This window comes from Aspergillus alliaceus (assembly GCF_009176365.1).
Source record: "Aspergillus alliaceus strain CBS 536.65 unplaced genomic scaffold BDW43scaffold_54, whole genome shotgun sequence".
Lineage (NCBI taxonomy): Eukaryota > Fungi > Ascomycota > Eurotiomycetes > Eurotiales > Aspergillaceae > Aspergillus > Aspergillus alliaceus.
In genome coordinates, this window is record NW_022474737.1 from 174,218 (window position 1) to 192,061 (window position 17,844).

A 17,844-nucleotide genomic window follows, 5' to 3' on the forward strand; every position below is an offset into this window, starting at 1 on the left:
CATGTTATTGTACAAAAGCGATAATCTACAGCATTGAGATCCTGATATATATCATGCACCTGTGCTCTGTATAACCCCTGAAAATGACAACCTTTTTCACGAACCCACGCCCCAGATGCAAGAAAATAGTAAGGTGGTAGAAAAGAAATGATTCAGGGTATCTTAACGGGTAGACTCCTTTTTCTCGCAAAGACGCCGCAAGCCTTGCTCTAGTAGAAGCTCATCTTCATCTAGTTCGTTCTCCTCTAGAGGCCTCTGGCCCAGGGAGGTCACCATATCGTGGCGAGCATCAGTCACCTTATCCAATTCTTCTACCGCAATCCATAAGCGCTCCGGATCCTGAAGGTAGCGGAGGCATTTCATTGTATATGAATCCATGGAATAGCCCTGATCCTCCATAGCCTTGATTGACTTTGCAACTTCAGGAATATTTTGGGCGTTTGCATAGGTATTGATGATCGTATTCCAGGTAACTTTGTTGTACTCAACTCCGTGTTTGACCATCATATCTCGGACTTTCTCCGCGGCAAGCGGCTGTTTGTTGAAGGTGAAGGCGCTCATTAAGATCGTCCAAGTCCGAACTGACGGCTTAGCATGGACAAGAGTCCCGTCTTCAAGTTCCTCCTCTTCATTGGAGGAGTGCAACATATCCTCCACTAGTCGCACGGCCGGTCGTAGCCCGCGAGGGTCATCCCGAAAAGCAACCAGGAATTCATTGTAAGTATGGTCGGTGGAGGCCAACGGAGCTATAACTGGGTGAGCTTGTGACACTAGGGCTCTGAATTTGGTGTAAACGCGTTGAGTGTGGGATATGCGTTTCTGGCACCGCAGATAGGTCGCGACCATGAGGTACAGAGCAATGATAGATGGCTGGGCGTTGTCGCCTCCTGGGGGAGGAGTGTATTCAGGTGGAATGATAGAGAGGTCCTTCAATGGCGTGATATCATACAACTGGTTATACATATCCAGAAGTGAGTAAAAGACGCCACTGGGATCGTCATCTGGATCATGATGCTTGGCGTTGAAAGTGAAATGAGCGTGGAAGATTTTGCTCGCAATAAATTGGTTTTTCTCAAGATTGCGCGTTCTAATATCCTGTATCAGCGACTGAACACGCTCCCGATCCCCCCGAGCCACGGCATCGCTAAGTAATGTTAAATAAGTGAATGAATCAGGCTCGAAGCTCTGCCTTTTCATGAAACGAAACATGTCGAATCCCACCTGCGGATCTCCGGTCTTAAAAGCATTGGATAGAACTATGTTCATCATGTCACGATCTGGTCGCACTCCCATGTTGAGTAGTTTCGGTAAAATATAGAAATTGCGCCCGTCCGGAGTATCCCGAACAGAGTCGAGTAGTAGAAGCTTGCAACAGTGACGCATAACTCCTATAGAATGCATCAGAAAATTTTCCTGCTCTCGGTTCCGCACCTGCTCGAGCGCATCTAGCGATTTAGGGACATCTCCAAATTCTGTAAACCGACGCATGAAGCAAAGCAACGTCTCGGATACTATGTAATTCTTCCTTCTGCCCACAGTTGCCCAGGCATAGTAGACTTCATCTAAACCAGCTTTTCGCAAGTAGAGCCGAACACCTTTTTGATATAGGTTCAGAACAGGCCAACTGCTTGGGTCTAAGCAACTAAGTAAAAGAGAAACATATGTATGGTCTCCCTTTTTCCAGTGCTGCAATTTGCCACCATGCAGCTTATCCAGGAAGAGAAAGCATTCCGAAACCATGACAAACAAAGGCATATCCGCACTCTGACAGGTAACGAGGAGAAATTCCAAGGCCAAATCTGGGGAATTTTGTAACAGCCATAATGATAGTCGCTTCCAGTGTGAAGCCTTGGCAGGTTTGTCTAATACCTCCCAAACCCCACGGAAACTACCCTGGCAGTCTGTTTTGATTTTTTCGAGGAGATTCAGATCATCATCATTCAGCATCAAAGACGGCGGGAATTCTTGTACATCTGTATTGTTCAACACAGCCTGATATAATTTAGCACAGGCGAGTTTCCATGCGTGAATTTCTTCGCGGTCGTAGTGTAGAGACCTCAATCTCATACTCTCCATAAAATCGAACGTCTCCTGGCTCACATATCTCGTACTGTATTTATATTTTATCTGTCCGTTCACCAATGAAGGGGTACGGAAGGTACTCTTATACTCTCGATTGACAGGGCGCATGTCGTTCAAAGATGTCGATACGGGTGGGAGAAGAATGTCATATGGATCAGAGTCCCCTGCGATATCGCTTTGATATATCTGAACCAGAGATGAGTCGGCTACATCTTGAAGGCCCTGTGGCTGATCCTCAATATGGTTGTCCCTTGTTTCTTGAATAGAAACTGGACTAGAAGCAGGTTGAGAGGAAGGTGTGTTCAGATCATTGCCTACAGTGTCATACGCACAGGGCTGTGTGATATTCGATCTAGACACATAATTCGTGACATGTCTTGCCGCTGGAAGGTTCGCAGTCCGCCGATACCAGTGTCCTAAACGCAGCCTATAATGCGGAACACGGCACGGTAGTCCGGCGCTGAAGCGGGAACGCAGGAGGTGATGTGGACAAAATGACATTCAGGATTTCGTGGTCTCGTGCATTGAACATAGATGCTAGTAGATTAGCAGTAGAAGCGATCTGTGGAGCGAAGCGAGATGTCGGACACTTCATGGGAAGAAACCATTTTTCCGATTTTATCGCGGCCGCCCTATTTTGCTCCATTTATCTGTGGCTCATGCTCCCGGAGTGTGGCGCACCGCCTCCGATACCAGTAACAGGAAAGATTTATCTTAAAATTGTCTCATTTATATCTTCAACCTTGAACCAGGGGAGCCCATTATTTCCTCCCAACTGACATTCTCTTTTCATTAAACTATCTGTCTATTGGCAAAAAAAGTCTTCCCAAATATGTCGTCCAACCACGCCACTCTCGATGCGGCGGCAGCAGAACGCAAAGCCCGCCTCGCAAAGCTCGCCGCGCTCAAAAGGAAACAGCCAGAGCCAGAGCCCCTAACAGAATCTCATACCCAAGACGACGAGCCGAAAGATGCTTTCCCCAATGTTACTACCAAATATCTCTCCGGAAGGAACTATGATGCCGAAACTCGTGGCCCGAAGTTAGGCTTTGATCAGGCCCCCGCAGACGGACAGATAACTGTGGAAGCACAAGCTGCCGAGATCGCTAAGGCCACTGCAGAACGAGCTAAGAAGGATGAAGAGGCGGATCAACCAATTGATCTTTTCAAGCTTCAACCGAAGAAGCCCAATTGGGATTTAAAACGGGATTTAGACGAGAAACTGAATACTTTGAACGTGAGGACACAAAACGCAATAGCAAGGCTGGTGCGACAGAGGATAGAAAACGCACATGTGGCTAAGGACAAAGGCACGGGTTCCACTACAGAACAGAACGGAGAGGATGTAGGTATAGAGGGTGAACTGTTGGTCGAAGGAATACGTGTACGCGAGAGAGAAAATGAAAATGAACGGCGGGAAATGGAGGATGACGACCTGGCATAATTTTGATACCCTAGAAAAGGTGTGATTATAAGTAATTTACTAACGATCTTTTGTTCCTTCTAAATCTGGCTTTAAGGCGCTCGTTGTTGGGGTCTGGAAATACGAATCGAAAAGGCGTCGAGGGCATTTTGCGGTCTATTACTATATGGGCACCGATACCAACTTATATATGATTCATATTAGTATAATACAGTATCGTGGTGATAGGAGCCTTTTTTGTTCTTTTTTTTTTTCTTTCTTTTTGCCTTTGCCGATTTCTCATATGCTCTAACGGCCGATATTCATGGCCTGGGTCAATGCAAGGCGTTTACTGTATGGGCTGAGACTTCGCTCTCTCCGAGGCGGAGGTGCAGGCTGGTTTTGACCGCGTCCAGACTGTCCATTACCGGCTCGACTGTGTCGTCCATCGGAATGGCCTGAATGACTGGGAGCGTCTCTCGGAGGTCTTCCAGGGCGGTTCAGGTTATGCATTGTATCTGGCGTTACGGACCGTCTCGCTCTTGCGACTCGACTCTGGTTAAAGCTCCGGCTTCGAGTCCTACCTCTTCGGCTGCCACCTCTTGACAGGTTTCTAGCTCGCCCTCGCTCCTCGGGGCTAGACTCTCGACGCCTCCGTCTGGTGTTCCTGTCACCTACCCATTCACGTGATCTAGAGCGAGCGCGGTCTCTTTCGTCATATGAATGAGAATGGACAGAATGACCAGAAGACGAATCGCTGTATTGTCTCTTTCTCAACTTTGCATTATGAGAGGTGGTTGACTTCGTCCCATCTAAGTCACCTCTTGTAGCGTACCCTCTACGGCGAGGTGGGGACTGTGAATGAGACTGGCTGGTAGATATCGTAGACACCGAGCTCACAGAATGCGAAGACGCTGATCTAGCCCTCTTTGATGTCTTGCCTGGATTATCAAGAGGGTCTGATTCATCTATGTCTCTTTTACGGCCCCTCTCTTCTTCTCGTTTTGCCAGAAGGTCATCGGCCACACCTTCCCTGGGAAGAATTCAGTCTATTGGACAAATATGCATTATGTATCTCCAGTGCTTACGAGCCCAATAGATAATTCGGAACGTCCGTTGAAAGCTGCGGTCGTAATTTCGGGTTCTGTAACTGCTGTGTACGCGAAGGGCGATATTGGTATGGCCGTTCCTGAGCGGTAACTGTACATTCATAGCTATAGTGCCGTACAAAAGGTCAGCTACTTGCGATGCGATCGGAGGAAGGCACATATCTCGTTTCAAGCATTTCTGACAGAGAGTGCTGGCAGTAGCCTTGGAAGGGCCTCTAAGGCCGGGCGCATTCCGGTAACGATTCATCGAGCCCTATGTGTATACTGGGAACAAAATTTGCAGCACAAAAGTTCAAACCCGCTTCGGCTCAACTTGTAGAACCGATATAAAACCCGACTTCTATGAATATCAAACCTCTCACTGTCGCGGCTGTTGAGGCAAACTGTGGGTCAGGCCGAGATCGTTAAACGCGCGGCTAATCTCCCACCAGCAGAACAAGCGAAACCAAACCCGATCAGTTCTGTTTCGTTCCTTCTCAGCCCAAAAGAACGAAAAAAGACCACCATCATCGATCTCCACCTACAAGCGCTACTTGGACCAGAACCAGAGTCGTATTTTCCAATACGACTCCTTCCAGTTCGGCTGGAACCAAATTTCTTGAAATTTTTCATCTTTTTGTTTGAATTTACTGAGTAGGAGGAACCCCATTCCCCTCTTTATAAAACAATAAATGGGAAAAACCATGAACAAGTCGCTCTGACCATCGTGTAAGATCAGTCACCTCTTTTTGGATCTGCCCACTGTTCTTTGACGCCTGTATTCGGTGTTGGACACTTTGCATACTCATCACCACTCCTGGACGGGCGCGGTCCTCTTCGATATACCCATCCTCTGGTCCTAACTTCGAACAGCTTTCCCTATGGCGAATTACGTTTTTAAGAGATATGACGTCGTTCTTTTTGGGCTTGTGTGAAGTGGGATATTTGAGTGGCTTATTGTCGTCTTAAATTTCGGTTTCGTCTTTGAGTGAACCCGCACGTGTGAAGTCCAGCCATTCAATTCTTCTCGTCGGGTTACCTACCATTCTTCAATTCATCTTCGATAGCCACCATTCGAAGGAAGGTCTGAAAAGAAAGTTTCGAAACAGTGCAAGGTGTTGATTGTTAGTTATGGCATCAAAAAGCTCCCCAGAAGGAGAACATTGTCTCTCGTTTGCAAAGGTACGTTGACTTATGACATGAACCACTCTCGCGAAGTAGAGGATGGTGTCGCCCCTTCTGACCTGCGCATAAGATCGCTGCTATGGCCCCATTCTCAAGATTTCAAGTTAACGTAACATCTAACGAAAAGAATGGTTCACAGTCTCCTGAAGAGCCTCTACCCTCAGACTCACAAGGGTCGAAAGGGGTCCTGTCGAGCCAAGTGTTCCCAAATAAGGACGATGAGGTCAGCGCCATCGATAGAAGTCTCGATAGCCTCTCGCGCACCGTACAAGATGTTCATATCACAGAGAAGAAGGGTCAAGAGAGCCTCGACTTTCCCGCTGAAGTCCAAGAAAACGGGTCTCTGAAACGGGAAACTTCATTCGAAGATGATCGTACGCATCTGTCGAACTCGTCAACTAAACCGACAAGTTTCGACTCAAAGAGTATGGCCTCGGTCACTACATTCGCAATGGACGAGAAAGACTCCTTGCGACCTGATGACAGCGCCAGTGTCCAAGCTATTGATGAAGAGGAATCCCTCTCTGGAATAGCATCTGGTGCACCGAACTCGCTGACTGGGTCTGAGTCAGGTGCTCGCGGGTTCAGAGATATACAGAGAGCTCGTGCAGTACTGCACTCCACAGGCCCTATCTTCACTGATGGTAGTCAGCGGCCAAATGGTGCTATAATGCCGGACTCCATGTCCAATAATTTCGTCATCACCAACCAAGAAGCTTTTCGAAGTGGACAGCCCATATCCATGCACCCATTCCCTTTGGAACCGGACGAGAAACTCATTGAGGCAATGAAGTCCCCGAAAGATCGTCTTTTGATATTGCAACTAGAGGAGAAAGTCAGACATTTCATTCAGCATTCTAAGTGAGTTGGCTCGCTATCACTTGGTCTTGTGTCTCGATTTTGCTGACACAGCATCGTAGGGAGCAATCCCTAGAATTACCACCTTCCAATGCCTTCGGGCGACTGCTTGCCCATAAATTGGGCGATTATTACCATCTAACTCATTTCGTGGACAACAATGTCACGTCAGTTCGACTTCATCGGACCCCCTTTACTCGGCTGTAGGACCTCCCTTTGTATGTACGAATAATATAGCCATGCTGACTAGTTTAGGCCTACGCCCCTCTCTACCATACACTCCGCGACAAACAACACCCCCCCGCCCCCTGCTATGCCTGCCATGAAAATCATGCGCCGTACTGATAGTGAACGACCTTCTACCGAAGGAAGCGCGGCGGCGAGCTCCACTTTTGCTTCAAAATCCGGATCAGAAGCTGGCGACAGTGCAAACGATGGCGAGCGTGGCGGCTCTTCAGCGGGAGCTACTCCGGCTAAGGACCGGTTGACACTCACTAGGGAGGAACGGGAGGCCAAGTATCAAGAAGCTCGTGAACGGATTTTCCGTGATTTTCCAGAGGCAAAGTCGTCAGAAAGCACAAATGGTGACCAAGGTACCGACATGTCTCGCTCAAGCTCAACCAATGGACGCAAAAAAGCACAGAGGCAAAAGACACCACACGATGACAGCTTCGAGGTCAGGTCTCAGTTCAATGTTTATTATCCTGGAATGCATTATTCACAAGGCCCCGGGTCCTACACTGCGGCCATGAACGACTCTTCGCTCCCTAGTCAGCCTTGTATGGTGGGACCTGGTGTGAACCCTCCAGGCATGGGTTATACACAAAATGGTCAAAACGGGGCCATGTACCCTAGTCACGTCAACTTAGGCTCCATGCCTCATTATTCAATGCCTGTATCTCCTCAAATGACCCCGAGTGGCCCGTGGCAGAACGCAATGGCACCTCAACAATCTCCCTATTCTGGATATGTCTCTATCAACCAATCACCGGCAATGACGTCCACGAAATCTTCCCCTGCTTTGAATAGTTATCCTGTGCCCAATGCTGTACCGTTTCAGCACACGCCTCCAGGGTGGTCCTCCCCATCATTTCACGGGGGCTACCAACAATCCGCGCATAGGAATCAACCCCCAATGCCCTGGTCAAACTATCCGTCTCAGCCGGTCAACCCTACATCATATCCATATGCTCAATATCCCGGGCAACCTATGAGTACAGGCAATGTGGCTGTTCATCCTTTGGCTGGGAACTTCAATCGATCCCCATTCAACCCCCAGACACGCTCATTTGTACCAGGCGGTACATCCCTGGCACGGCATCCAAGCAAGAGTGGGGGCCATGGTATGAAATCATACCCTACCATGCAAGCTAGTGTTCAGCCCCAGTGGGCTGGGTATCAAGAAACCAACAAGAATCTTGAAGCAGCAGTGGCCGTGGCAACCAACGCTCCTCGTGGGCCATCTGTGGGTGGTAGGGACTCTATCGCAAAATGGGGGACGCCGTCCCATCTTCCACCCAAACCACCGCCGTCCGAAGTTCTTTCCGACTTTGATTTGAAACATCGAACTGGAGCCGCCACTACTCACCTTTACCCGGGAAACCCCCATCCGAACAACAAGAGCGGTCCGCTCGTCGTTTCAGGGGGAGCGAGGGCTAACTAAACGATCTGTTTTATGGCTCTTGATCATGTACAGTTTTTCTGGCGTATTTTACAGGCACACAGTTGATGGGAATCGGCGCGCGAACTCAAAGATAGTGTTATTGTTGGTTCGTGACTATATCTGGCAGATAAAGTGTGCAAGCAAGACTAGTAGGAGGGTGCTGCTATATGCTGTGCTGAAGTGATTTATACGATTACCTACAACTTGCTGCTGTCAAGTGTGCTAAATCTGAGCGGAAAAAGAAGTGTGATGATAGCCAGCCGCCAAGATACATAGATTATTACGTATTCTTTCCATATCGATTCTCCATGTGAGAGTATCGCACGCTTTGGTTATCGGGGAGTGTCTCAGATGTGATGCGTAATGCACCCCTTGTCACGAAACCTAGTATCCAAGATTATTCTGCAGATGTTCTGCGTATTATGCATATGTACCCCTGAATCGGCATATACGCGTTGAAGCAATGCGTGGTTATCAATCGTACCTCCAAGCTGGTTGAAACAGATGCAGTAGATAGACATGCAATGAATCTAGTGGCGAATGGTTGACCGTGAGGGCAGCTAGTACAAGCTGCAAGATCCCAAATAAAATTATGTACAAGAACGGTAAGAATAATTGGATGTACTCCATCTATATAGGCAACCGCCGAATTCGACGATGAGATCCTGCGGGAATCTATTGTTAACGGGTGGCTGGGCATCCAACATATCTAACCCGATAGCCAAGGTCTATGTGCTAGTGAAGATCAATCCCGTCATATACAGCCATAACGATAGAGAAAGCAAGGAGCACACGCGGTTCAGGAAGCCAAATGTGGGCACTCCCCCTTGGCTCGCTGAAAAGCGCCCGCGAACAAATCCTGCATGGCGCAATAGTGGAACAGGATGCCGCCTAGGACGGCGAAATGCCAAATATTGTGGCTTCCACCCACATAGTCAAAGAGACCGGGACGCCAGCGTTCGGGTACCTGAGAAGCGTAGATGCAAGCCCCGACGAAGTACACAAGAATACTCTTCACGACGGGTGCATAGAAGTATAGGCACCAGGCAAGGCCTCGGGTGTAGGTAAGTTGTGCCAGCGGCGCGAAACCCGTCAGAGCAAGTGTCACGTAAAATGCCACACGAGCCCAGGCGAAATCCGCCCGGTTGAAGGTCGGGTGCCAGGGGAGGATAACCCCGCCGATCCCGAGTGACATCGTGAGAAGGATATATGTCCATCGCGATACGGGTTCGCAATAGAAGGCAGTATATTCTGTGGTCACGATCGACGCAGCCACTAGCATCGAAATGCCGGTATAGTCCACACAAGCGAAGCGCTCCATCAGGCCCTGGTTAGCAATGCTGTTCATGGTGTGCCAGAGGGTACTGCAGACCAGACACTTGCATGCAGCGAAGAAGAACACCGCCGCAATCAACACGTCGGTCTTTGTGCTCAAGTGGAAGTTTGGGTTCAGGGGATAGAAGTAAAAGGCGACGGAAAGGACGATGAACAGGCCAATCAGGTGAGACCAGATGTTGACCAGTTCATTCGAGAAGGCAAACATAGACGTGAAGCACTCTACTTTCGAATGCGTGAACCGATATCCTTGCAGAATATGCGGGTTCACCCGCCATGGATGAGGAAGGTCCGCATAGGCAATTAACCGCTTCTCCTGGGCTAACATAATAGCTTCATCGATACTCTCACGAAGGGCATCCTTGGCTTTCCGGGCCCGTTCCATTCCCTCATCGACCACTTCACGGGCGTGGACCAACTTGGAATCAACGGCTTTCCACCCATCGTCCAGGGTGCCGTAGAATCCACGGTCTCGAACCGCATGAGCTCGGGCTTCCAACTCCGTCAAGAACGACTCCATCAAGCGAACTCCTGCTTGTGCTTTTTGCTCCAGGGTCTCTTTAGTCGCGAGGGCATCCTTATAGCCGTCCTCGAGCGTCTCCACCAAGATCTTGGCTCTCTTCTTGCCACCGCCCATGAGTTCCCCGGAGGCATAGGAGCAGGAGTCTCTAACGGCCTCCAGCGTTGCGTATCCTCTGCGCAAGCTGGTATCGATTTGCACCATATGTGATCGGCGATATTGTTCCAGCCAATGCAGTCGTCTCTCTAGTTCGGCCAGGAACAGTTCCACCTAAAGAAGTGTTAGGACATGTGGAGGGCCATTTCAGTTAAGAATTGTTACCCTTAAAAAGACTGCATCAGCATCGTAGTCGCATGAAAGTTTCCTTGCCGCATGGAAAGAATGCCTCCGCCGACGATCTCGGAGCAGGGCTGTCTCCTCAGACGGAGTGGCATAAGCGCTGGAGACCGCAGCTTGATCGGGATATGACTCGATGGTCATAGACTGAGCCGAGCAAGTCATGGTGGGGAATAGTTATTTTTTTTATTTTATTTTCTTCTCACAGCTCTTTCGAATTTTGTTAAAAGAAATCCAGCATCACCTGGAAAAGGTACACAGGGGCGTGTTAGTTCATCAGAAGTAGATGTTTTTGCGGGTATCGGAATCTCGGCATTGATTTAAGGACTGACTTACTTGGGAGAGGTTGGAGAGTGGAGATTCTCCTGATGGGACGAAATTAAAAAACTAGCCTTTAGATTTCTTTATTAGAAATGAAGGAACGATATGGAGAGAGAAGAATGGAGGGGGTTGGGAGGGAAAGAATCAAAGGAGTGACTGAGGAAGAGTATAAGAGAGTAAGAGGGAATTAAGAGGGAAGTGGGGAAAAGAAGAAAGAGTTGAGCTGAAAGGCCCCAATCAATAAGATGAGATGTCTACCCAATTATTTTTCAAATCAATCAACTAATTAATTAATTAATTCAATATTTCCTATAAGTCAGAAATAAAAGAAAAGAAATAGAGAAAGAAAGAAATGAAAAGAGTCTAAATGAAAAAAAGGAGATTCTTTTTATTCTCTAATTCAATTAGTGAAATTTCTCCCCCAACAATATAAGTAATAATAATAATTTAATCAAGATTTCCATTCAGCGATTCGCATTGTCCCCACGTTTTATTGATTCATATCGCTCTTTCTTCCCACTTCTTCTCCCACTTCATCCCCCCTCCCCCAATCGCCACCACCAATTAATTAATCACCTCTTAGTTCGCCTCTCCTTCCTAAAAAACCTAAAAAAAAAACCGATATAAATGGCTGCTATGGCGGTTCGCGACATCGTTGCAGATCAGTCTCTCTTACCAGTCCTGAATAGTAGCGCGGAGACTCGTGAACAATGTGAGAAGCTCCTCGCTTTACTAGACCCAACCGGTGAGCCTGCATCGTCAAATCTCCAGGAGACCATTCTAGCGGCGTCAAGAGAGCAAAAACAATTATTTGCCCTTCTCGCTCAACTCCGCGGTCTGAATCGAGAAGCTATCTTTCGCGTTCGCGAAACTAAACAATCGACGGCGGAGGCTCGCCAGGAAATCGATCGGTTACACCTTCAGCTGCAGAATCTATACTATGAGCAAAGACATTTGACCGGGGAAATTGCGGCTTGCGAGTCTTACGAGTAGGTGAATTTCTATCGTGTACGCGGGGTCTTGCTAACGGGGACTGTTCGTCTATTAGCCACAAGTACCTTTCTCTTCCTTTAATCCCGGTCGAAGAGTTCCTCGCTCTCTTCCCAGAACACAATGACTCGGACGCCCATGAGCTCATGATTGCTCGTATCAACTATGAACATGCTGAGCGGGAAAAATTAGAACAGGCGCGACAGGAGCTTTTGAAGCGGAAGCAGGCTTTGATCGCGGAAAACAACAAACGCAAGGAAGATTTGGCCAGTTTGGACCAAGATCTGGAGAGGTTTATTGACGTATGTTTCCTCTTCCCACTGTCTTCCTACTAGTGGTTTGCTAATTCAATCATTCTCAATAGGCCGCAAAACCTATCCAGAAGATTTTCGAGAAAGAGTATTAAACGAAAAACGCAGAACAATAATCGGTTATCCTTTACTTTTGAATTCAGTCCGTGGCATCTGGCGCCTTGGTTGAGATACCCCCATAGTTCTATTCGACAGGGTTTTTCTTTCTTTTAACTGTATTACTATGCAATTGATCTGGGTGATTTTCTTGTTGTAAACGCGGTAATAGTTCTATTCGTATGAAAGTATCAAAGCCCAATGGATATAAATAAAAAAGAAAAGAGAAGAGGAATGAGCTCCTACATTGGGTTTGGATTTCAAAGCGGCTTAATTTATATAAATATAATTTGGTTTGATTTATTAAACCTTCCCCGACAACCACTTGTCCTCCGCCTTTACTTTCACCTCCCGTCCCCACTCTCACCACCTGTATCTCGGTTGTATCTCGGTGTCCGTTTCTTTCCTCCGATACCTTTGCCTGCAAGAAAAGCATGTTCTGGTCATGACTGGCAAGAATGAAGACCCGGGGTCTTCACAGACTACCCCCACGCCCGCGAACGACGCCATGAGCTCCAAGACCGGCGCGCGGCGTCTCCCTCCGCCTGAGAGACCCGAGGCTATCCAGACTAGATTCAAAGTCATTGCTGCATTCTGGGCCGTCATTATATTCCTAGGGTTGCCGATATGGTGGAAGACGACATCTATCTATCGAGCTAGCCTGCCCATCCAAGATATGGTCGAGTGGGCGGATGGAAAGGTAGTCCCCGTAGCTCCACTCTCAGTATACCTCTCCTGATTGATTGATTATTTTCATACAGACCTGTCGTCCAGTATTTCCCCTTCAGATTCGCTTTGAAACACCGTCTCTGCCAGAGTCGGAGGCGAACCATCTCTTACGGACCACTCAGCACACTCTCGATGATCTCAACGAATTCTCCGCCCATCACCTTCGCCTGAAACTCTCAGACAACAATACCGCCGCTAGCCATGAAGAGATACTAGGGCAATCGCAGTCTGTCGCGTCGGGAAAGGCCGATACTACGTTAACAGTCCGATTGCTACCCCAGGAAGATTTGGCGGCCCCCCGATCTAAGCTTCATCCAGGCACAACCCAGCTCGACGTTTATTACCCTCCAAGTCAGATCCCGCCCCCTTCGGCGTCCAACCCGCCCTTGTCAACCTATATCGCAGGGGAATTGCAAAATTTGTTTACGGAAGAGAAGGCAATCATTGGGCAGATCTTATCCGACAGCAATACCGGGGGCGCAAATACCAACATTCCGCCCTCGTCGAATAACCAGCAGCAACCATCCGCTACTATCAATTCCATCACCCCACAGCTCGCGGAGCGGATCACCAGGCGTTTGCGGCGGTCTATGAAATATGCGGAAACGTATCACTTAGCCTTTTCCCTATTTACACCTGGAGCCGAACCTTCCTCGTGGGATGTCAAGGCTGCCGTCGAGGAATACATATCACCGCTCTTGGAGGCCTTTGCACCTATAAGTAATTTCACGGTTGACACCCAAGTTCAGCTCTATGCGACTTTTGCTCCCACTGCGCCCCTACCAGAATACGATGAAGCACAAGCTGCATGGACGCTGAAGAAGGAAGATCTCAGCGCATTCATCAACGCGGCTGAATGGCCTCTTAGTCCAAGTATCGGGAATGGACCGACCATCAACTTCATTCTCTACGTTCCTGCGCCATCCCAATCGCCCATGGTTGTGAAGGAGAGCGGTTCAACCAGCTGGATTATCCCCCAGTGGGGTGGTGTCTTCCTCTTGAACCCTCCACTGTCGGCCGCCGATCATCCATCAAACCCACCACACCTGTCTCAGGAGGCTCTCCGTCCTGCATTTCTAACCTTCTCTCATCAACTTCTCATACTCCTTGGCGCCCCCGCCACACCCACGTCCCTTCCCTTCCGTCTTCAAACACTCATCCGGATCCGTGCTGCCGCCCTTCTTCTCTCCGCCTCGTCAACCATGGGCTCCCTTGCCCGTCTCACCGAGTCACTCCCCTCCATTCCTATCCCAGCTAATGTAGCGACGTCCGTATCCACTACTCTTTCCCATCTCGCGACCGCATGTGAACATCTTCGCGAGGGCCGCTTTCAAGCGGCGTTAGTGGACGCCCGGGTGGCCGAGAAAGAAGCAGAGCGTAGCTTCTTTGAAAAGAGCATGGTGGGCCAGGTTTACTTCCCTGATGAACATAAGGTTGCGGTTTATCTACCCTTGTTGGGCCCGATTGGTGTCCCTCTTCTTGTAGGGCTTCTAAAGGAACTAAAAAGGGTTGTTACCGGCCTGAAGGCCAAAAAGCGACGGCCATAACTTTTTACTTCATTGTTAATTGTATCATAAATAGCATCATCTTCTCTTCCAATATAAACGTTTATTCAGTTATAGCCAATCATGGATCATTATATCAAACGAGGCTCGATGGGACCAAGGTGTATATTAAGTAGGAGTGGCTATAGTTTCAAGTAAAGTGGGCACATAACGAAGCAAACAAAGTGCTAAAGTAGGCCAACACATAGATACACGATAAGTTTAGAAGCCCACCACGCCTTGTCTATATGCTAGACGAAGGCATACGTGAATGGGACAGACAAAGAAACATGATCAATAAACGTCCCGTGGAACTTGCAAATTAGTTCTGCTCGCTTCAGGGGACTCTGCCACCTTGTAGCACGGATCACCTTTCTTATCCTTGAACCCAACTTCATCAATCATATCCGTGAATGTCGGATGCGGCCCCACAGAAAGGTAGTGTCCCTGTTTCGGTGTGCGTGTATTCGCAAGTCCACCCGGAGGGGTATATACCCTGATACTCTCAGTACTAGGTTGCCGTCTGACCTGCTGCGGCGGGGTGACGGGTACCTGGGGCACTTTATCCAAGTCGTGAACAGCGAATTTGGGATTCGAGCCGAATAGACTTTTCACTCTGGTCCCTGTCCGCTGTAGAATCGAACGAGAGGAGCTTCGTTGGGAACGACGAAGGAGGAAGTCTGTGCGGTAGGAGCTTTCTTCAGATGGTATAGGGTGGGATATGCTGAACGGGGACCTATTATATGCGCTGTGTTGAGAAAACTTTATGCGAGGGTCCTTGCACCCCTTTCGCCGTTTTCTATAGCAGAATAGTGCCATTGAGGCTAGTACAGCTCCAAACACAGCGCCAGGGAAAAATCCGGCTATAACGGCTGTGGTTGGAAACGGAGGACATGCTGCTGCCATTGAGGCAGAAGTCGGGTTGGAATCGGTCATGAGGGAGTTGGAAGCTGGGGGGTGTGTATCGGAGGGTGATAGTGTGGTTGGTTTCCCCTGATCAGTTTTGGATAAAGAATCTGTTGCCGTGTATGTAGTCGACTCGCTTGAAGATGTACCTGTGATCGTGGATGTAGGACTTCCACCAAGTGTTGTAGTGGAAGAAGTAGAGCTGTCCATCTCGCACAGCTGGTTTCCTTTGCAGACGTATCCAAACGGACAGCACAAATTGCCACACTTGGGCAGCTGGTCATCGAGCCTTGTAGTTTTGATTGGATTCCTTGGGTGCAGAGTAGCATTCTGCAGTTGTACGTTGCAATTGATTGGTTCTATGTATGTGCATGCTTGTCCCTTGGGGCAACATATAACCGAACTAGCATTGTCTAAACTGACGCAGGTTGACGAAGAAGGACAGCAGAATGCTTCTGGTAGACCAGCGGCTTCACACTTTTGGTAAGAGCTGGGGCAGCCGTCTGAATCGCGTAATGCTAAATTAAAAGCATGACTTGATGTGATCATTGCAAATACCATCAGGATGATGGACAGTATTGGGGGTCTTCCAGAGACAAGATCGGTGAACGTTGATCTCGCCATATTGACTTATGCTATATGTTAACGGTTCTCCGTGTATGCAAGTCTTAGGTCGGTAATCCTTAAAGGAAAGTAAGGGATAAGCAAAAGTATGGGCAGTGTTAGACCAAAGCAGCTGTAGCAAGAAGGAGGAGATCTGATAACAAAGGGGAATCATCAGTGAGGGGTGATTCCAGAGATGGCTGGGAGGAAGAGTTAGAACAACGAGATACAGACAAAGGACTCTTACTTGACTTCCAGAGACTGAGATATACGAGACAATCAAGGTTCTATTTAGTCTTTAAGCACTAGGTAGTGCCTAAAATACCTCTTCTGCTTCTTCTGCAAAACCACTTGGTCTGCAAGCGCCGTGATCCTAGAATAGAGACTAGGCATGGGTCTCGTTGCAGCTGGCTTGCTGGGAGTGGCTGAGATAGGCGCCGAAGGCAAGACATCATGAGAGAGTTAATCATGGAACAGCCGAAGACCCCCTGTATAACAGTCGGATTCGTCCAACCTAAGTAAGCATGTAAGAAAAGCTGAAGAGACGATGGAGGATGTTTTTGAAGTTATGAGTAGATCCCTGGTGTCTGATTGGCTGGTGCGGGGACTGGCTTACTTCATCCACACTAGTCCCGAAGGAGCAATGTCCAATCTCGCGATGGAAATTCTGCGGTTTTGTTGCTGCTTCTTAATGAGCATCTAAACTCGTCAATTCCCAACCGTCATCATGCTTCCCCGACTCTTCCGGCCGCAGAGCATGCTGCGTACTGTCTCTTCCCTCACACAGGTGAGCTTTCTCCGCCTTATCAACGGCCATGTCGCTCCGATTACTGATCGCTTGATACGCTCTAGAAACCCGCCTCCGCCCTCCCACGCTCTCAAACTCGCGGATTGCATCGTGTGCCTCAGTTGACTCACGATACCTACTTTAAAAATACTGGAATTCCGGAGCTGTTATCACCGGAGGCGTTTGATTTCGCCTGGACCCAATATCAGACACTCCTGATTGACAAGTTGAACCTTCTTACACAGGGTGAGCCTCATCCTCCGAGCGGCCGATAGAGCACGGCACTCCAGCCATTCCTGGTCACGGAAGGCTACATGTGTACGGATTGTATTCTGACATGGCCATGTTACAGATACCGTCGATGCGGATGCGAAACCTGGAGAACTGCTGGTCAAGTACTCCCGGCGCCCGGAGATGGCCTCCGTGTTCAACTACGCCTCCATGGCTCATAACAACCATTTCTTCTTCAACTGCTTGGTTGGTTTATCCAATTGACATATGTAACCCATGGGCAACCACCTAATATCTACATTTCAAATAGTCGCCCGCCCCTACTCAGATCCCGGACAAGTTCGCCAAAGACATTGTTGACACCTGCTCCTCGATTGAATCCCTGAAGCTCGACTTTCTTGCTACTGCCAATGCTATGTTCGGCCCCGGATTTGTGTGGTTGGCTAAGAACCTGGAGAGAGAAGGATTGATGCACATCTTCTGTACCTATAACGCAGGCTCCCCGTACCCGGCCGCTCACTCTCGCCGGCAGCCCGTTGACATGGCTACTCACTCCCCTGAAGCTCCATTAGGTAACCAGTTCGCCGGCGCGATGGGTGCTCACTCCGCAAACCAGAAGAGCCTGGCACCTGGTGCTGTTGATGTTCAGCCTATCCTTTGTGTCAACACATGGGAACATGTATGGATGATGGACTACGGCATTGGCGGTAAAGCTGAATATCTTGAGCGCTGGTGGGATCGCATCAACTGGGAAGTTGTGTTCGACAATTACAACGCAGTCAGCTCGATGAAGGGCACACGGCATGCGGCCAACCGGAACCGCAGCCTGAGCATGCTATGAAAAGTTGTCTTCAAAG

The 17,844-nt window shown here is 48.7% G+C and overlaps 9 protein-coding genes across 9 annotated transcripts; 5 read left to right on the forward strand and 4 right to left on the reverse strand.

Annotated features, from left to right (window-relative positions):
* Nucleotides 1–162: 162 nt before the first annotated feature.
* Nucleotides 163–2,583, reverse strand: BDW43DRAFT_315093 (pentatricopeptide repeat protein; the record flags this gene model as incomplete). The annotated part of the gene is made up of 1 exon (XM_032047981.1): nt 163–2,583. The coding sequence occupies one exon, from the start codon at nt 2,581–2,583 to the stop codon at nt 163–165; it is 2,421 nt and encodes an 806-aa protein (XP_031896158.1).
* A 249-nt stretch (nt 2,584–2,832) lies between these two features.
* Nucleotides 2,833–3,737, forward strand: BDW43DRAFT_288654 (CCDC12/cwf18 family protein). The gene has a single exon (XM_032043308.1). It carries the CDS (start codon nt 2,915–2,917, stop codon nt 3,524–3,526), a length of 612 nt encoding a protein of 203 aa, XP_031896159.1. The 5' UTR covers nt 2,833–2,914; the 3' UTR covers nt 3,527–3,737.
* A 2-nt stretch (nt 3,738–3,739) lies between these two features.
* Nucleotides 3,740–4,920, reverse strand: BDW43DRAFT_288657 (zinc finger CCHC-type containing 10). Its single transcript, XM_032043309.1, has 3 exons — nt 4,756–4,920; nt 4,573–4,708; nt 3,740–4,517 (listed from the first exon to the last, which is right to left on the reverse strand). Exons 1-3 carry the CDS (start codon nt 4,838–4,840, stop codon nt 3,794–3,796), a joined length of 945 nt encoding a protein of 314 aa, XP_031896160.1. The 5' UTR covers nt 4,841–4,920; the 3' UTR covers nt 3,740–3,793.
* A 643-nt stretch (nt 4,921–5,563) lies between these two features.
* Nucleotides 5,564–8,452, forward strand: BDW43DRAFT_192459 (putative R3H domain protein). The gene is made up of 4 exons (XM_032039036.1): nt 5,564–5,754; nt 5,828–6,618; nt 6,678–6,818; nt 6,871–8,452. Exons 1-4 carry the CDS (start codon nt 5,704–5,706, stop codon nt 8,276–8,278), a joined length of 2,391 nt encoding a protein of 796 aa, XP_031896161.1. The 5' UTR covers nt 5,564–5,703; the 3' UTR covers nt 8,279–8,452.
* Nucleotides 8,453–8,938: 486 nt separating this feature from the next.
* Nucleotides 8,939–11,046, reverse strand: BDW43DRAFT_192426 (hemolysin III family protein). The gene is made up of 3 exons (XM_032039035.1): nt 10,802–11,046; nt 10,455–10,713; nt 8,939–10,403 (listed from the first exon to the last, which is right to left on the reverse strand). The coding sequence occupies exons 2-3, from the start codon at nt 10,632–10,634 to the stop codon at nt 9,078–9,080; spliced, it is 1,506 nt and encodes a 501-aa protein (XP_031896162.1). The 5' UTR covers nt 10,635–10,713; nt 10,802–11,046; the 3' UTR covers nt 8,939–9,077.
* A 195-nt stretch (nt 11,047–11,241) lies between these two features.
* BDW43DRAFT_288681 (uncharacterized protein) lies at nt 11,242–12,412 on the forward strand. Its single transcript, XM_032043310.1, has 3 exons — nt 11,242–11,779; nt 11,839–12,082; nt 12,145–12,412. Exons 1-3 carry the CDS (start codon nt 11,418–11,420, stop codon nt 12,184–12,186), a joined length of 648 nt encoding a protein of 215 aa, XP_031896163.1. The 5' UTR covers nt 11,242–11,417; the 3' UTR covers nt 12,187–12,412.
* Nucleotides 12,413–12,511: 99 nt separating this feature from the next.
* On the forward strand, nt 12,512–14,617 carry PIG-S (GPI-anchor transamidase GPI17). The gene is made up of 2 exons (XM_032043311.1): nt 12,512–12,887; nt 12,949–14,617. Exons 1-2 carry the CDS (start codon nt 12,633–12,635, stop codon nt 14,461–14,463), a joined length of 1,770 nt encoding a protein of 589 aa, XP_031896164.1. The 5' UTR covers nt 12,512–12,632; the 3' UTR covers nt 14,464–14,617.
* Nucleotides 14,618–14,634: 17 nt separating this feature from the next.
* BDW43DRAFT_322268 (uncharacterized protein) lies at nt 14,635–16,447 on the reverse strand. The gene has a single exon (XM_032049528.1). It carries the CDS (start codon nt 15,988–15,990, stop codon nt 14,755–14,757), a length of 1,236 nt encoding a protein of 411 aa, XP_031896165.1. The 5' UTR covers nt 15,991–16,447; the 3' UTR covers nt 14,635–14,754.
* A 249-nt stretch (nt 16,448–16,696) lies between these two features.
* Nucleotides 16,697–17,828, forward strand: sod4 (mitochondrial 37S ribosomal protein mS42; the record flags this gene model as incomplete). Its single annotated transcript, XM_032047982.1, has 4 exons — nt 16,697–16,756; nt 16,822–17,002; nt 17,109–17,233; nt 17,298–17,828. The coding sequence occupies 4 exons, from the start codon at nt 16,697–16,699 to the stop codon at nt 17,826–17,828; spliced, it is 897 nt and encodes a 298-aa protein (XP_031896166.1).
* Between the last annotated feature and the right edge of the window lie 16 nt (nt 17,829–17,844).

Excerpts from the sequence above, each read along its gene's own strand:
- BDW43DRAFT_288654 (XM_032043308.1), top strand. The coding sequence starts at position 2,915 with ATGTCGTCCAACCACGCCACTCTCGATGCGGCGGCAGCAGAACGCAAA.
- BDW43DRAFT_288657 (XM_032043309.1), bottom strand. The coding sequence starts at position 4,840 with ATGAATCGTTACCGGAATGCGCCCGGCCTTAGAGGCCCTTCCAAGGCT. Across the intron at positions 4,709-4,755 it reads TCAGAAATGCTTGAAACGAG|GGCACTATAGCTATGAATGT; the intron begins ATATGTGCCTTC and ends GACCTTTTGTAC. Across the intron at positions 4,518-4,572 it reads CCGAATTATCTATTGGGCTC|GGAAGGTGTGGCCGATGACC; the intron begins GTAAGCACTGGA and ends AATTCTTCCCAG.
- BDW43DRAFT_192459 (XM_032039036.1), top strand. The coding sequence starts at position 5,704 with ATGGCATCAAAAAGCTCCCCAGAAGGAGAACATTGTCTCTCGTTTGCA. Across the intron at positions 5,755-5,827 it reads ATTGTCTCTCGTTTGCAAAG|ATCGCTGCTATGGCCCCATT; the intron begins GTACGTTGACTT and ends CCTGCGCATAAG. Across the intron at positions 6,619-6,677 it reads CATTTCATTCAGCATTCTAA|GGAGCAATCCCTAGAATTAC; the intron begins GTGAGTTGGCTC and ends ACAGCATCGTAG.
- BDW43DRAFT_192426 (XM_032039035.1), bottom strand. The coding sequence starts at position 10,634 with ATGACTTGCTCGGCTCAGTCTATGACCATCGAGTCATATCCCGATCAA. Across the intron at positions 10,404-10,454 it reads CTGATGCAGTCTTTTTAAGG|GTGGAACTGTTCCTGGCCGA; the intron begins GTAACAATTCTT and ends ACACTTCTTTAG.
- BDW43DRAFT_288681 (XM_032043310.1), top strand. The coding sequence starts at position 11,418 with ATGGCTGCTATGGCGGTTCGCGACATCGTTGCAGATCAGTCTCTCTTA. Across the intron at positions 11,780-11,838 it reads GCGGCTTGCGAGTCTTACGA|CCACAAGTACCTTTCTCTTC; the intron begins GTAGGTGAATTT and ends TTCGTCTATTAG. Across the intron at positions 12,083-12,144 it reads ATCTGGAGAGGTTTATTGAC|GCCGCAAAACCTATCCAGAA; the intron begins GTATGTTTCCTC and ends CATTCTCAATAG.
- PIG-S (XM_032043311.1), top strand. The coding sequence starts at position 12,633 with ATGACTGGCAAGAATGAAGACCCGGGGTCTTCACAGACTACCCCCACG. Across the intron at positions 12,888-12,948 it reads TCGAGTGGGCGGATGGAAAG|ACCTGTCGTCCAGTATTTCC; the intron begins GTAGTCCCCGTA and ends ATTTTCATACAG.
- BDW43DRAFT_322268 (XM_032049528.1), bottom strand. The coding sequence starts at position 15,990 with ATGGCGAGATCAACGTTCACCGATCTTGTCTCTGGAAGACCCCCAATA.